The sequence below is a fragment of the Misgurnus anguillicaudatus genome, chromosome 19, assembly GCF_027580225.2.
Source record: "Misgurnus anguillicaudatus chromosome 19, ASM2758022v2, whole genome shotgun sequence".
NCBI classification, from domain to species: domain Eukaryota; kingdom Metazoa; phylum Chordata; class Actinopteri; order Cypriniformes; family Cobitidae; genus Misgurnus; species Misgurnus anguillicaudatus.
Window position 1 is genome coordinate 9,347,153 of NC_073355.2, and position 18,465 is coordinate 9,365,617.

Below are 18,465 nucleotides of genomic sequence, written 5' to 3' on the forward strand. Positions count from 1 at the left end.
CCCTCAACCATGTCTTTTGAAAATAAAAGTGCAATGTATTATTATTATTATTTATAATAGCATAATTTACTTATTGAATACGTGTGTATTAAAATTATTATAAGATAAAATTATTTATAATATAATAGTATTTGAATTCTAGCTTTGCAGTTCAAACTGAAAATAAAAAAGGCTTGTTTTACAGACTTGTTCGACTTCATACGGCGCCACATGAACCGACAGCTGGATGACGTCACAGTTCCGCGAGAGCGATTTGAAAGCTAATTTCTCCCTTTTGATTTCTCGATGGCTCTCGCGGTACTTTGACGTCAATTTTTGCGGCGCCATCAATACCACTAATTTGCAGCTAAAACGAAGCCTGGCCAATCAAAAGTAAAAGCACACCCGGAATCGCTCATGAAGACCAATCAGATCCGACTACATCGGTTGACAGGAGGCGGGACTCGCGTCACCGGTGGAGGTCGGATGTCGCCTGACCGGATGATAGCGAGAAGTTTTGTTTTGTGAGTTTACGTCTGATTGAACCGCAGTTTACTATACGAATATTAATGCAAGCGCTTTATTACGCGATATCTGACCGTTTCTTAACGTTTAATTCATGATTTGTCTTTGACAGACTAAAGTGAAAGTGTCTGAAAGGTGGAAACTGAACAGTTGTTAAGTAACCCGAGCGCCCTGCTGCTGTGAGCCCGTTCCTGTGCGCTGAGAGACGGCCAGAAACCATGGGCAACCGGGGGATGGAGGAATTGATCCCCCTGATCAATAAACTTCAGGATGCTTTCAGTTCAATCGGCCAAAGCTGTAACTTAGATCTGCCGCAGATAGCCGTGGTGGGAGGACAGAGCGCCGGAAAAAGCTCCGTGCTGGAAAATTTCGTCGGCAGGTTGGTTCAATTGGTTGTTGTGTTTCTCGTTTACGTCAGTAACTTAATCATTTACTGATCTCTGTTCGCTACGTTTAACTGCATATTCACCTGACAGGGAAATTGTCAACTCTTTTGTTACTATATTACAGTTGCGTTTGTATACTCGCTCGTCGATCGATTCACTTGGATTTGGTGTCATTCACAAACGCGAGTTACGTATTTGGCGTAAGTGGACGCTGTCTGCCGTCCTTTGAAATGAAATGGGCGTAAGTAAAGGCAGAGCGCAAAATAGGGAAGTTGGCGGTATGGTTCACACAGACGAAGTTGTATAGTTTCGGTGTCTCTAAAAGCTTTTAAATGATACAAAATGAAAAGTAAATTCACTTTTCTAACTGTGTTTATGTTAGAAGCCATGAAATTATTTCCTTGTTCTGGGCGGTAATGTGCAGGTATCGCGTGACACTGACTCTTTTCTGAACATTGACGTCATGCACTCAGAGGATAATAAATAGTATATATTAATGTGATGATTAGTATATTATTGTTAGTTATATGTTACTACAAAAGTGCTTCTAAGAATACCACGATACAGAAATATTGTACCCTTACACAACACTACAATACCACGATACAGTATTAAAGTGCAATTGTAAATCTCACGAAAATATGTCCAGGCCTCATATAACCTTGTCAAACAAACAAAATGCTAATTAGCACATTTAAAAAAAAAATTCTGTAATAAAGTTTCATGCCTTTATTTTCACAGAAACAAAGCTTTTTGTGTGGTGGCCTAATAATAAAGAATTGTGAGGGAAATGTGCCGTCACAAAATATGTTCGGGATGATATAACACCTGGATGTGTTCTTGACAGGTTTCATAATATTCACCCATAAATAATACAACTTCTTAGCATTGCATACTTAACTTATTAAAGACAAGTATGCAGAGATTATAGAAATAGTGTGGAGTATTAATTTTAAATGACTGTGCTCTGTTTATAGTTAGTTTCTAAAAACAAATCTGACTTAAATGTAATGTATACAGTCAGAGTCAGCCTGTTCCGCTTGACCTTGTTTTTTGTTGAATATAGGTAAAGGTTGGTGTAACCACCTGTTTTGCAGTATTCATAGGTCACTGCCACACCTGTTTCAAACAACAGGCAATGATAGATTATATGAACCAGACCTGCTGTTCAATCTCATTTAAAGCTGCAGATAGGGAGAGGAAATCAGACTCGGGCAGAAGTGGATTGTCAATACTTTACATCTGGTCATTTTGAGGCCTGCATTCATTTCCTCTAGCATTCTTCTTTGTATGACTGATCTCACCCCTGTCGAATTTAAATGAATTGATGTTAAGCAGTGCAGAGAGTGAGTCAGAATAATTGCCTGAAATTTGTTGCTATTCCTCAGGCATAAATAATTGTATATGTCCCTTGAGAGCTTTTGAATGCATTCATTTTCTTTGATCAGTGAAGCTATATAATGATCGATATGTTGACCAAGCGGTTATTTGAGCACATATGTTATTTGTTTGACTGCGGTATTGTGTCTCTTATGTGGTGGTGTTGTTGTTGCATGTCTATATTTGCGTTATATCAGCTATCTGCCACCCTGTGAAACTTATGGTTTCACAGTCAGACACTCACAAACTCTTATCTGTCAACCAGTGGCGTCTGGTGCTAAAAACATTTTGGAGGGCGCAAACAAACTCAAAATCAAAAATTTAAATAGCCATTTATCAGATGATGAATTTAATTAGTTCTTAGCTAAAATGCTGTAAATGTTACATTTGAAGTCAACTGTTAAAGCACAAAATAAGTGTACTATGAATCATAAGTGATCATTCACACACATGCGCACACACACCAGAGGTTGCGATAGTCTTTTTCAATCTCCGTCATTTTTTGATGAACAGCGTTGTAAAGAGTCCGTCACAGTCATTTGTAATTTATTATTATCTGCACCCCACACACAACAAACTCAGTTTTGATTTAAAAAAATGATAACATGACTAACAGTGAAATAGTACAGCTAAATGATTTTATTTTGTATTAATTTGCACTATATAGTTTTTAGTAACATGTTAAAGTAGCTTTCCTCTCTGGCCAACCAATATTGGGCGATATTTGGAATTTAATTATTGGCATTGACCGATAAATCTTTCTGTGCATTAAATTTACTTAAAGGTGCAGTGTGTAAATTTTAGCGGCATCTAGTGGTGACGTTGCAAACTGCAACCAACAGCTCAGTTCACAGCTCACCCTTTGCTTTTGAAATGCTTAGAGAAGCTACAGTAGCCGACACCAGACAAACATGTCATTGTTGGAAACAACTTAAAGGTGCAGTGTGTAATTTTTAGAAGGATCTCTTGAAAGAAATGCAAAATAATATACAAAACTATATTATCAGTGGTGTATAAAGACCTTTTAAAATGAACTGTTATGTTTTTATAACCTGAGAAAGAGACGTTTTAATCTACATACACAGAGGGTCCTCTTACATGGAAGTCGCCATTTTGTGCCGCCATGTTTCTATAGAAGCCCTTAACGGACAAACCTTTTTACTAAGTTGTCTTCGACGATGAAATGTTTGTCCGGTGGTGGCTACCGTAGCTTTTTTATGCATTTCAAAAGCAAGGGTTGGGCAGTGGACTGAGCTGTTGGTTGCAATTCGCAACCTCACCACTAGATGCCACTAAAATTTACACACTGCACCTTTAGTAAAAAAGTTTGTCTGTTAAGAGCTTCTGTAGAAACATGGCGGCACAAAATGGCATCTTCCATGTAAGTGGACCCTCGGTTTATGTAGATAAAATCGTCTCATTTTAAGGTGATAAACAGATAACATTTCATTATGAAAGATCTTTATACACCCCTGATAATATAGTTTTGTACATTATATTCCATTTCTGTCAAGAAATCCTTCTAAAAATTACACACTGCACCTTTAAAGTACTTAAAATTATATTTATAAATATAATGCAAAACAAATGTTTATTTACCAATCACCAATTGTCTGTTTGTCTCTCGTTAACTGTAATTACATTTCTGTTATATCTGCCTCATATCGAGCAGTCGACCACATTGCTATCTCGGCATTGGCCATTAACAATTTCATATCGGTCGACCACTATGGCTAACCTTCACTTCTATCTGCAGTGATTAGTAAGTGCTGCGAAACCCACTCAGGTCTGTTTAGCTGTTTTATGCATTATATTTTTTTTATGTATTATGTATGTCTCTTATTGACATTATTCTGCTCCATGATGTGTCTTGGTTTTAATGTGGGACCTCACTGGCGTAAAATAAATTAAACTTTTATTGACATGATTTGGAGGGCAGGGCTTAAGGCAATGACGTTTTTAGTAGTTTCTCGCCATATCCAGCTTTTGAAGTATTTCATGTATAGTGTGTTTGTCTGAGATATTGTATTATGAAGGCAGTCAGTTGAAGGTTGCATTGCAGGTTCTTTGTTTTTGTTATGCTTTTATGATGCTGGTGTTTTTGAAAGGCTGAATCATTGTTTGACATTGTTTGGCATGTCACACCCACATGTTTACCTTATAGTGGCTGCTTTTCCTCAAGGACACTTTACATTTGTCTTCATTGTCCTTAATATCCACCTGTTTCTTGACGTAAATGTGGGCGCCGCCATCTTTGAGCTTTCCAGTTTATGACTTGCGGTGAGCCACTCACTGAAAAAAATGATTCTTTGAATTTAGTATTTGTTTTTGAGGTGAGTGGTTGCAAACGGTCGGTTTATTTAGGCTACATTTAAACAAAAGTTTTATATTTTATTTTACTTTACTAATCTTTTTTGTTTGAATGTAGCTTAAATAAACTGATTGTTTGCAACCACTTACCTTAAAAAAATGATTAAATTCAATGAGTCATTTTTACAGTGCTACAGCTAATGGTAGTCTATTACGAAGGACACAAGTGTGCCATTTTGACTGGCTGTTTAATGTTTTGAAATCCAGGAAGGCCGACATAATTTGTACAGTTAGGGGTTGCCATAATAGCTAATACGAACGCAGTAAATCTCTACAAAACATTTGTTTTAACCCCATGCACAAGAACTGAATGTGTATGAGGCGCACATGCACTCATGATCTGTATTTACAAATCCATCCAGTAAAACCTTTCATAGAAACTACCAGTAAACCATAAATACAATAATTGTTTAAATACATCTAATATTATGCTGATAAAATATGCTGATTTATTTATTCTGCTAGTACTATATATTATTACAAAAATGCAATTACAGTACAGAATATATACAACATAATCTGCTTAGTTAATGTTTATAATAGTTTGTAATGTGTTTGCTCATACTTTTGTTATGTTTTAAATGAAAAACCAAATACTTTAAAAAGTAAGCAAATAATTTCATAAGCTCATGTCTCCACCTAGTGCGTAAGAAGCCATGTAATAATATTTTCATAAAACGAAAACAATACTCAATACATGTAGTAGTTTAATATGTTTATTATGGTTTGTTCAAGTAACTTACAATGTGTTGAATAAGAAAGATACTGCTGACTGTGTCAAACCGCGTGAAGCTCAATGTGTTGCCATACACAAGTCCATTAAAAATTGCAGTTTAAAAAAAATTCACACCAGAGGAACAGTTGTGACATTTTAAACCAGCCCCTCAAAAGTTAAAAACACAAAGTGTTGGTAAATTTCATGTACAAACACTCGATTGACTTTCCCATTGTAAAGACTAGGATGTCTATGTGCTTTTATATTTGCGCATTGAAGACCCGTCACCTCCGATCATATCTTCATATATCAAGCCACTTCTTAATTTCATCCTCACACTGGTTCATACATGGCAGGTGTAGTAAATATTATCTGTTTAAATCATGTTTTATGCGTGCTCCCACTACACTGTTTTCTACCGGCTGGCTATTGAACCGGAAGTCGAAAGGAAATACGTCACATCACTTATTTCCGCATTCGAGGAAAAGGTGGACAATGTACCCACAGCCAGGATAATCCTATAGATATCAGGGAACTTTAAAGTATGTTTTCAGTGTTGTGGAAATTTCCAAGTCAGCTTTAGTTTTATAAAATGTGATTGGCTAGGTTATGTTAAGAAAGTGTGACTGTTGGAACTCGCATTACATTGATATCGAAAATGTTTTTATGCTACCATGTTAGTTCAGTAAACTTAAGGGGATATTTTCAAAAATGAAAATCTTGTCGCTAGGAATGGGACGGAATGAAAATTTCATATCATGATTATAGTGACCAAAGTTATCATGGTTTTGTTAAAATGAGATGGAAATGTTCAAAAAGAACTGATACACACACTGAAAACATTTGAACAAGTTTAATTTTTGAAATTATTTCTGTGGTAAAAAAAGAAATTAATCTGTCTAATAAGTTTACCGTGAATGAATACGATACATTATCCCTTAAATGCCGCATTGTGCAAAAAACTATGCTGCATGTGCGCGCCTGCGTCAAACTGATTCTGGCTGGACAGGATTTACAGCGAGTTTTCTAAATCACGGTAATTAAACACAGTTCTAATGCTAATTAAATTTTAAACGATTATACTAACCATCAGGACATTTTATCGTGGTTAATCGTGAAACCAGAAATCGTCCCATCCCTACTTATAGTGGAAAGCGCAAGTTGACCCATACATGTATAAATTTCTTTGTTCTGCTGAATACAAAGTACATATTTTAAGGAATATTTGTAAGAAAGTAGATCTGGGGCACCATTAACTTCAATAGTATTATTTTTCCAACTGTAAAAGTCAAAATATTTTCATTGACAACTTGAGGATGAGTAAATGATGATTTTAAATTTTTGGGTGAACTATCCCTTTAATTCATCATTGTTTATTAGTTTTTAGTTCTGGGAAAAGTGTGCTGGTACCTGAAAAGCACTGTATGTTGTTATTTGAATTGGGTGTCTCATGAGCTTACCCAAAGCTTGAACTCTATGATGGGTTTAACTTTGTTTACTGTACTTACAGTAGACATGGTGCCTGAGTTTCTTAACATAGGCTTAACAGTAATAGGACACATCTCTTGCCTGAATGCACCAAAATGGACATGCATTATACTCTGCATAGCATCTCAAAATCACTTTTTGTGATTTTTTTCTTAACTAATAATGTCTCAGTTTGCACCAAAAAAAATCATTGGCCCAGAAGGCATCATGCATCTCTTTTTGTGTCGCTAGACAGGAAGACAAAAAGTTTGTGGTTTCAAAGCATGCACATGACCACCACATTTGAATAAAAAGCCACTGATCTGCCCCATCAGTTAAATGCAAATAAACAACGCCTGTTTAAATATAATTAAAAAAAGACACATCAGCACAATGATACCTTAGTGCATTAACACGCTCTAGTGCTTTAACCTTCTGCTCAGCTTTTATCCACCGTGTTAACATTTAGACAGCTGGGAATTAACAAACAAAAGCGCTATTCATTTCACGGACACAATCTGAGCTCAGTGTACATTAGTAAGTTACACATATTAATTAGCCAAGTCCATCTGCGTCTCTGGTTAATGCTTTACGATGACATTCAGATTGTTGGTCTGATTTCATCTCGCAGAACTAGATTTACAGGATCTTTCGCTGGATTGGTGGGTAAAACTGGCTGAACCAACCACAGCCCTGAAATGCAAGAAGTCTTTCTCTTGGTTGTTTATTGTGGGGCTGATGTCATTGTTCTGCGTGACTTTCGCTATCTGGCGTTGACGTCTGCTTTAGGAGGGGCAGTTATTCAGTGGCTGTATTCACTATGGGAGGAGTAGCAAACCGTTTTAATGGAGCAGGAAGATGGGCTGAACAGTGATGAAGAGCAGACAGAGAAGGCCAAGAAATTTATTGAGAAAAAGGAAGTTGAAAACATTTTGTGAATGCTATCTTGTTGCATAAGTGACGGTAACATGCAGTGTGAACTGGTGCAAACTCTTGCAAACACGTCATGTGGCAGTACCATGGTACAGTGATGTTATCAGATGGTAATAACATGGTATTTTGATCAGGTACATATTGTTCATGTAAGAAATGGTATTACTATAGTTGGAGGTGTGACTTCCAAAGGTCAGTGTAAAATAAACGGCGTATCTTACACTTTAGTTTATGTTCTCCCTGTAATGTCAAAGTTGTTTGTCAAAATGCAACTCACTTTCTCTGTTTCTTAGAACGAAAGGGTTAGTTTACTTTACCCAAAACAAAAGGCATCCCGACTTCCTTTACTCCTATTTATTCATTGTCATTTCGATCCAGAATTTCGTGTTTTCAAAGTGTTGGTTGGAGTTTACAACGGGCGTGTAATTTGTGACCACCTGTTTACAGCCTTTGAAAGCCAGCCAAAGCGTTATAAAATAGCGGCGAATTGTGTCGTGTATTGCAAGTGTCCTGAAGGCATAGAAATGGGTATGGTGAATATAAACTGAAAAAATAATTCATTACTTTATGAAAATCTTGGCCTGTGCCTCTTCTCTTCCTCTTTTTTTTTTCAAAATATGTGAGATCCTGTGTGCATCACATGTCTTGTCAAAATAAGTGCTTGCTGCAGACGCGTCTAAAGGGTTTATGATAAAAGAGATGCTCGCGTTTGTCAAATACTCGCATAATCTCATGCGTAATCAGAGTTTACTGTTAAGGGAGTGTCTTGCTTGTATTTTGTGAACGTGAGCGTCTCTTTTATCATAAACGGTTTTGACGCGTGTGCAGCACGCACTTCTTTTGACAAAACACATCATGCACATGGTTCACATGACGCAACAAACACTTATTTTGAAAAGTCCTTTATGTTCAGCCCTGCACAGACAACGCGTCCTAATACTACATAAACAACACAGTTTAGGGACGGACAATGCATGTGGAAAAAAGGCATGGGTCCAAACTTTCATCAAAAATAAAGAGGCGGTCACAATGCTCTCCTGTCGTAAACTGAAAACCCAAAACCCTTGGCCAGCTTAGCTGGTTTAAGATGGTAGTATCTGATTTAAGCTGGTCCTACCAGCCTGGTCAAGCTGGTGGGTCAGCTGGTTTCCCAGCCTGACCAACTAAAAACTGTCAAAAACAGGTTTAAAGGAAAGTAGGGAAAATGAATTTTCGGCGTGTTTTTTTTGTTGTAGTTTTTAGTAAAAACAAATTGGACCTTGCTGACTGAAACCATGAGGCTGTTTACACTTGGTATTAACATGTGTTTTCATCGATCGGATCACAAGTGGACGACGTTAATGCCAGGTGTAAACAAGGTTCAAAACCTTTTGAGCTCGTCCACTTTCGACCACTTTCAACCACATCCAGAGGTGGTCGAAACCACTTTCGATCGGATCGCTTTGGAGTTGTGGAACGCACATGTGGTTGAATGCGTTCGAACAGCCCCACGCGACCGCCTTCTCTCCGCCCATTTATCTAATCTGAGGTATTAAACACAAGTTTTACGTCTTTTTTGACTTCTGGCGTGGACATTCGGTGAACAGCGCTATTTTTAGCCTTTCATTGATAAAACTAAGCGGCTGATCTCCGTAGTTTCGTTTTGAAAGCGTGTGAAAGTTGTGTGATCCTATTTCATCAATTGCGCTGAAAATTCAAAGAAAGCTCTTACATACTCATGTACAAAACACTGTGCAGCATGTTCACTTGCTAAACAAGCAGTGCACTCCGACATAATATTAATTTGCGTCCATATAAACTCATAATTACTCCCGCTCGGGTTTGAATGACAGCAGAGAGACTCGCCCACCGTCTCACAGACCACCCCCTCATAGTATTCAGCACAGAAGCGGTCGAAAGTGGACAAAAGAGACGGATTTAAATACCAGGTGTAATCGTAATGTGTCTCTCTCGTCCACTTGTGATCCGATCGATGAAAACACATCTTAATACCAAGTGTAAACAGCCCCCATAGCAACGTCCGCTCCGCTACGGCGATACCAGCACCGCCTAGACTGTCACTGCACAAACCGCTTCCACTATATGAGGAAAGCGCAGCTGCGCAGCGAATCCAACACTTGCTGTGTACCCTGTTAAACACCCTTTATTTAGTGTTACGTTAGGGTTTCGGTATCCAACCCTAAATATCATGGCCTCTATTATTGTCCTCCAATTGGCTGATCGCCATGCAGAAGTGTATTTGTTCAGGAAAGGTGTCAAGTTGCTGATGTTTACTAAAATCCTTTTTTAGCATTAATACATTTGACACTGGTTTTAGAGAGGTTGTACTTCCCTAAGACAGTTTTAGCGTGTTGACTGACTGCATCCTGTGCTTTACCCTGTTACTAAGTTTGCCAAAACAGGAAAACCTTGAAATTTCTAAAGAAGTCCCTTTCGATACACCACTTTTATTGACATTTACCACACAGCCATAACTTTCAAGGCAATAAGTAAGGAATAATTGACGACAGGCCATTGAATTATAAGAAAATAATGCACACCCAAGGTGGTAATGCGGCACGATGAGAAGCGTCGTAAAGAAGACATTATTAAATAATTTAAAGGACCGGAGTCAATTATTCCGCTTATACCACGGTTACCACAAACCTCTTTTTAAGACACTTGACAGTTAGGTGTGCGGTTATCGATAAAAAATGCATACCCATGGAACTTTCCTCAACCAATCAGACAGACCTGTGGTATAACTTACTTAAACTCACCTGCTTTTAAATAGTAAAACATCTTTAAATGTCAAAATATAAATAAACACAACTAATCGAGTCTTCATGGATGTGCTGGTGAGAAAATTTTGCCACAGATGAATAAACTAATTTTAATCTTTAAAGGGGGTCCGCGGATCCTAAAAGTCTTAAAATATCGTACATTTTGTAGCATTAAAATGACCATTAAATTGTCTTAAATCTGCATATCAAAGGTTTTAAAATGTTGTCCAACCGACACCGCCAAGAAGATTGTAAGTGCACACATACTAAACTGTTCGCTTTAAATGCTTATATCTTCTGTATGCAAATGTTGATTCATACCAAAATGCTTTGTGCTGACACATGAAAATGTCTCTGGTTACGTATGTAACTGTTGTTCCCTGAGAAGGGAACGAGACGCTGCGTCTCCCTTGCCATACTTCCTGCGTCCCTGTAAATACTACCGTCTTTGGCAATCTTTCAGATAGCGATATACTTCCTGGCTCCTTTGATATACACATTCAGACGCACTTACCCCTGGAGGCATCCCCAAAGTGTCACCGCCGTGACGCAGCGCGAGTTCCCTTGAAAGGGAACTGTAATAATGTATCTTAAAAGGTAACACGATGTAACCTTGCTCTCACTTAAAATGTGTCCCCACATTTAGTCCATGAATTTGAGGGTATTGGACCTGGAAAGTCCTTGATCGGTCCTTGAATTTAAGGTTAACTTAGGTGTGGGAACCCTGTTTTTAGTAATATCCGCAAACTTCAAACATTTTGTCTTATTCTAATAAACCCAATCTTGTGTTTCATCTTGCGGGGGAAGTGTTTTGTCACACCCCTAGAAAAAACATTTTGTTTTTTGTCGTGAAAGATAAAAGGTCTTAAAAACACACGGGCACATGCACATTAGATTATAAAATTGTCGTGATATAATTCTTAAAGTTGATACATAATGGTCTTAAAAAGGTCTTAAATTAGACTTTATGAAACCTGCAGAAACCCTGCTTCAACTTTAGACTTTGATGAGAATTAAAATTTTTCGTTATTCGAAATATATTTCTGTGTCCGTTTGTGCTTTTGCTTCCGTCATTGTCCTGTCCTGCTTTCCGCAACCAGCCACTTCACCTACTTCCTATTCGTTCCGCCTCTTCCCATTTTTGGTTATTCGCAAGTGATGGCTGTGACGCGTGGGCAAGATGGCGACGGTAGGCCCCACCAACTATTGGTTCCAAAAAAGCTCTTTACAAACCTATGGGTGACATCACAGACACTACGTCCATATTTATTACAGTCTATGGTCCTGACCCACAGTTTAAAAACACCTGGCGTAGAGGGTACAGTGTAGGTCTGACGAAGAAGTATAATTCGAGCTTTATGCTGGACAAATGACATTTCCAAGAATTGGTCGAAAGCACATTCACGCCCCCTTTCTAAATGTTCCCTATTACATACCTGGGTGGTTATATGTGTACCAGGTTCATTTCTGTGTATACTGCATAGTTTCAGGGTGGGGTTGTGTATTTCTTACCTAATAGTTTGTTTATACATTACATCAACTCTTTTGTCCATCATATGTCCTCTTCGGTGTCTTTTAGTGAGCAGACTCTGCTGGATGTTGGGTGTTCTGCTTTCACAGTCATATTTTGGATAATGAGAGCAGCCGATTAGCCCATTTTTCCCGCTGGTGGAGAGAGACTCACGCTGACTGTTACTGAAAAGTGAGATGTGTCCCGTCTATCTTTCTCTCTCTTTAATTCCCTTCTCTCGGCCGCTCTGCAGTTTTGCATGCATTATGGATGAAATGATACACAATCTGCTCAGCCTCCTTTATCATTTACAGCGCATGAATAATGGACATCGGCCCACCTGCCTGTTTGCTCTGGCAATACGTGAGTTTATGTGAGAAATGGTAATTGTAAAATGTTGCTTTTGTTGGACTATAGGGTGTTGTTTCCTGTGTTGTGGGTTTTTGCAACTTATTGAGTGTTTAACACTGGGTGTATGCAAAGAGTTGGTGTAAGCCGAGAAGCATGCATGCATACATGCAGGGTAAGAGCGACACATGACTGTCAATGGCCTGTTTTCATTGACTCCCTGGTAGCCTGCAGGCTTTGGCTGTTGTCATACTCACTGTTGTCATACAGCTAGGCCATGCTGTCTTTGCAGGCTGCCTTTCATGTATGCAGACTTGAAAGCTGTGGTTTAGTTTTGTCTCATCTCTTTGTGTCTGGTCTTTCCTTTTTCATAAGCTGTTTGTGTCTTTTTAAAGCGTGATCTTTCTATCCCCTTGGGCTCTGCGCGAGGTGCATTCAACGAAATAGCGTCTAGATTCACAGCTGACTGCACAGGCTTTAATCACAGCCAGATGTAGAGCAGGAACTCCTGGTGTGTTGTGCACACTCATTACGGAAGGCTACAGTCGTACCCGCAGACATTTCTACTCATCCTCGGCATGAGGGACACCACTAAAGCTTTTCGAAAGGAAAACTAAAAACTGTAGGCATTTGGCAGTGCCTATCTGTTATTCCCACCCTGCATGCCTGGAACTTGCTAGTACGTACCAAAGTGAAAGCAAATGCTTTCATGTACGTAAGCTTGTGTGGTGAAATGTGTCAAAACATTTCAATAATTTGTAGCGCATTGCACGTTTGTTGCATTCCTATGGTTGCCACAAGGAGTTCTACTATTGGAGGTTTAGTAAAAGCATTCCTCAGATGTCGATCATTTTTATGTTGTTGCGAATTAGAAGTCGTATTAAAGTTGTGTGTTGTTTCTTTAGCTGAATTTTGTGTATGCATCAAACGTCTGTGTGCGCGTATTAAGGGTGTCACGATTTCGATTTTAAATCGAAATCGAACGAAATTAAGTCACAACCTCGAACTTCGAATTAAAAAATGGGATCGTCGATGCTGCCACGCCCCCATTTCACGTCCGGTCGGCTTGCCAAGCGGGGTAAAATAAACTCTCAGAAGTGCCTTTAAAAACATCCATCAATCGGAATCCGCGATTTATATTTTAAACACGAGGGATGTATTGCTACAACTCCTTGAAATGCATATCATAAACAGGATTACTACCTAGTGATCTGCCTTCGGAGTTCGAACAGAGCGCAGCTCTCTGCACGTGCACGAGAGAGCCGCCAAGATGCAGCGGGTTATACTTTAAACAAAAGGTATAGTTTGCCTCAGCTCACATGAAACGCATGAAACTGAACAAATATGTAAGGATTATTACTTTAGTTTATGTTTAGACTTTGGACAGATGCGAGAGCGCGTGCACCTGAGACAGAGAGAAGCGCAGCTGCTTGACACACCGGTTTTATTTCAGATAATAGGAGTCCAAGACGGGCGCATTAAATCTATCTGCGTGCAAGAAGGAATTCTCTCTCTACAAGCTCTCTCGCGTAAAGTAAAGCCCACAAACCCCCATGCGAGGAAAAGCACGCAATGTGCATGTTAATGTGAAACGATAATAATTATAATAATAATAATAAAGGCATATAATTGTTTGTCTTAAAAAATTCTTTTAAAAATCGAGAATCGAAATTAATCGTGACATCAGAATCGAAAATGTAATCAAATCGAGGATTTGGAGAATCGTGACACCCCTAGCGCCTATAAGTCAAATAAATTTTGACCAGTTGTCTTTTTGAGGCTGTTTACACTTGGTATTAAGATGTGTTTTTGTCGATTTAGATTTATTGTCTACTAAATTGTCCCGTTTATCGTCCACCAGATAAATGTCTTAAAGGGGACATATCATAAGAATCTGACTTTTTTCATGTTTAAGTGCTATAATTGGGTCTCCAGTGCTTCTATCAACCTAGAAAATGTAAAAAAAGATCAACCCAGTAAGTTAGTTTTGGTAAATCATTCTCTGCAAGCATGTGAAAAAATAGCTAATTGAAATTTGGTTCCCCCTGTGATGTCATAAGGGGATGATACCACCCCTTAATCTGCACTATCCAACCACGACACTGCCATTTAGTGCAGAAATCAACTTATTTGCATTTTAAAGGACACACCCAAAAATGGCACATTTTTGCTCACACCTACAAAGTGACAATTTTAACATGTTATAATAAATTGTCTATATGAAATTTTGAGCTGAACACTTAACATTAAATGTGTTGTCCCTTGTGTTGTCCCTAAAATAATACACCTGTGTTATTCATTGTGCCGCCCACCACAGTCATGCGACGTTAGATCAGAATTGTCTTGACTGGAAGTGTTAATTTTTCACAAAATAGAGTAATGTGAGTGGCAAACTCATTTACATTTCAGTAATTGTAACTGCGTTACTTGATAAAAAAATACTTAGTTACATCATTACCGCTAAAAGTAGTGGAATTACTGTAACGAAATTACTTTGCAACGCATCACTCCCATCACTGTTCCCAACACAACTTGTGTTGTCCCTTTCATTTATTTTAACATGAAATAACGCGTTAAATGGCATGACACACACAATGTGTAAAAAATTAACACATCATTTTTTTACAGTGTTTGTTTGGTGGAAGAGTAATATGTGTACTAATATAATTACAACTTATTTGTGTTTTATTTTATGAAATCCTGCTGTGCATATGAAGTAACCGTTTTATAAAAGCAATAAGCCCCGCGAAGCAGTGGTGTTACAGTGCATTTTATAACAGCTAAGGGGCGTAGTTAGGCACGACATGGTAACCCACTGCGTCTTGGGGCTTATTGCTTTATTTAACAATTCAAAATGTTACGTATAGTCAAGTTTTAGCTTGATGCAAGTAGCAGAGAAACTGGCGAGACAAAAATAGAGTGATGCTTTATTTTTTCCAGAAAGAATGTGAAACGCATGTTAGTTTTATAAATATTATAATTGAATTTGATTTTACAAACTTAGTTGCAATGAAATTGAAATTAAAAACTGTAATTTGCTTTGGATTATTGTGGTATTTTTTTGCTGACTTATCTGTGAGCTTTATTATTTTAAAAAAATCATGTGCCCTCATAATATTAAATAAAAAACCCAAATCTCCTCAAAACGATATCCGGTCATGGTATGGCAGGTGGGCGGGACCCGGGAAAAGATTGCAGCCATTAGCAAATAACAACGTGACCCATCTTCAAATGATCCAGTCAGTTCTCGATGGACGAATACAAGTCCAGCTCTACTTTTATTAATTTCAGAAGCCGTTTCAGTCTGCTTTACATCACCATGGGGAAAAAACACTTCATGGCGACTTTAAGCATTTTCATATTGTATATCACATATCACATTTTTCAACAATACCGAGACACATCTGCTTAAAAAACACGATTTTCATTATCATTCTTCTCTATTGGAAGAATTCTGCAGAATATGTGATACATTAAACTTTAATAGTAATGTTTAATATTTTAAACAACCCCCTAAGCCTATTTTAATAGTGATGCTTGCCTGACTGCTTACTCTGTTATTAGATTTATGAATTTTCAACTATAAGGCTAAAATCGCCCAGCTCACTGCAGTCTGATCTCAGAGGGTGTTTGTAATACGCCACGGTGTTATTATAAGTCTGAGATACCAATTCATTTGCCAAGCTTCTTAAGAACGTTGGTGGCAGTGCGTTTTAAAATTCATTGCTACATGGGATCAGATAGCGTTTTCATTCGTGTGTGCATTCTTCTGATATGAATGCAAAGAGGTTTCTTCTGAACACTCGCCCACTCGCTCATGAATTATTTGAAAAGTCTTGCCATCTTTGAAAATCGAGTCAGATCGCTATGATTGACATAAGAGTTTTTTAAAGGTTTAAGACCCCACGAGACGTCTCATACTCACTTTCTTTTCCTTTTTTTTCCAGGGATTTCCTTCCTCGTGGCTCAGGCATCGTCACCCGCAGGCCTCTCATCCTGCAGCTAGTTAACAACAAAGCTGGTGGGTGTCAATCGGTTTATGTGGTTGATCTATGTGAAATATATTGTAACACATATACACAACATGGTATGAGTGGTTTATGCTGGTACCAGAGGGGCGACACACATCCTGAAAAGTGAAGCCAAAACATTAGGACCGGTTTCCTCTCTTGCTAAAATGTCATCTCTATCTCCCCGCCTGCTGAATATGCTGAGTTTTTACATTGCAAAGGGAAGAAGTTTGTGGACTTTGATGAGGTCCGGACGGAAATCGAAGCGGAGACGGACAGGATAACCGGGTCCAATAAGGGCATCTCTCCTATTCCCATCAACTTGAGAGTCTACTCTCCGAATGGTAATGTGGAAAGGGGCATCCTAACGCTACTGAATCCCTAATTCTGCAAACTGAATCACAGGAGCAGCCATTGTTTAAAATGTCACTGTCTGTTTTTCTCTCTTACTGTGTGGCAGTATTGAATTTGACTCTCATTGATTTGCCCGGCATGACCAAGATTGCTGTGGGCGACCAGCCGCCAGATATCGAGCACCAGATTCGAGACATGATTCTGCAGTTCACCACTAGGGAGAGCTGTCTGATCCTGGCCGTCACGCCGGCCAACACTGACCTGGCCAACTCGGATGCCCTCAAGATGGCTAAAGAAGTGGACCCTCAAGGTAGGAAATGGTTGTGATGAGAAAAGGTGGAGACAGGGCTCCTGTACATCAAATGTTGCTTTTTGGGCCTGGTGAAGTCTTGGAAATTAATTTACATATTTTATTAATAAAACATTTAATTGACTAGAAACCTAGATTAAAATATAGTTATCTTTTGAGTTGGACTGGTTCACAAATTGGTTTAAGTGGTTCATTGGAGAAGTGAATTTAAAAGTTAATATGCAAAATGTGCAGGAACGTTGTGGATAGGACATAAACCTATCTGTTTATTAATAGGACTGCGTACTATTGGTGTGATTACTAAACTGGACCTGATGGATGAGGGCACGGACGCCCGAGAGATCCTGGAGAATAAACTCTTACCACTGCGCAGAGGTGAGTGGTTTTTAATGATCTAGTTTTCTGCTATTAGTTGTCTGTGATGTGGGATTAATTTGTTCAGTTAACTGAATCGGCAACACAATTACATTTTGTATAGCCATTGGCATTCCTGATCGTGATAAAGTCACTTTTTCTGGAAGTATTTAGTAACTATGTTGCTTTTGGAGGATAATTGAGTAAATTAAGTGCTTTTCAACTGATAGATCCTTTATCTCATTCAATTATTATGGGGCGGTTTTCCAAACAGAGTTTAGATGAATTCATTGCTAGGCCTTTATATTAGGATTAGGGCTGTCAAAATGAACACATTAATAGCGCAAATTCATTTTAAAGGTGCAGTGTGTACTTTTTAGACGTATCGCTTGACAGAAATGCAAAATAATATACAAAACTATATTATCAGAGGTGTATGAAGACCTTTTTATAATGAACTTTTATGTTTTTATTACCTTAAAATGAGACGTTTTTATCTACATACACAGAGGGTCCCCATTACGTGGAAGTCGCCATTTTGTGCCGCCATGTTTCTACAGAAGCCCTTAATGGACAAACTTTTTTTACTAAGTTGTGTCTGACGATGACATGTTTTTCCGGTGGTGGCTATCGTAGCTTCTCTATGCGTTTCAAAACAAGGGGTGAGCCGTTGGTTGCAATTTACAACCTCACCACTAGATGCCACAAAAATTTACACACTGCACCTTTAACGCCACAAATTTTATTAATGTGCGATTGATGCAACGCACAATTTCTGTTTGACCCTTGGTCTAGCCCAAGGGTGCCCAAACTACTACAAATTAAAAATGCCTCGATTCTCCTAATTTATAATTTTGTAATATTTAAAAAAATAAGTAAGCAAACATTACTCTGTTTATGCATAACAAATGCAGTTTTATTTTCAAAGGTAACTGTTGTAAAAAAAGAAATAATTTTGCCAATTATTTTTACATTTCTGTTTGCCTGTGTGTAATCGGGTACTATTATTAGCCTATAGTACCCGATTTTTTTGAGTTTCGTGATGCATGCTATATACACCTT

General features: G+C 38.3%; 1 protein-coding gene across 8 annotated transcripts in view; it reads left to right on the plus strand.

Annotated features, from left to right (window-relative positions):
• Window positions 1-347: 347 nt before the first annotated feature.
• The window catches only part of dnm2a (dynamin 2a), a 60,684-nt gene continuing 42,566 nt past the window's right edge, over window positions 348-18,465 (plus strand). For all 8 annotated transcript variants that reach the window (XM_073856903.1, XM_073856901.1, XM_073856898.1 and 5 more), the window contains exons 1-6: window positions 348-503; window positions 617-883; window positions 16,323-16,392; window positions 16,576-16,729; window positions 16,846-17,049; window positions 17,326-17,424. In XM_073856903.1, coding sequence (XP_073713004.1) covers window positions 723-883; window positions 16,323-16,392; window positions 16,576-16,729; window positions 16,846-17,049; window positions 17,326-17,424 — 688 coding nt within the window. In that variant the 5' untranslated portion in view covers window positions 348-503; window positions 617-722. The remainder of the gene's footprint in view (window positions 504-616; window positions 884-16,322; window positions 16,393-16,575; window positions 16,730-16,845; window positions 17,050-17,325; window positions 17,425-18,465) is intronic.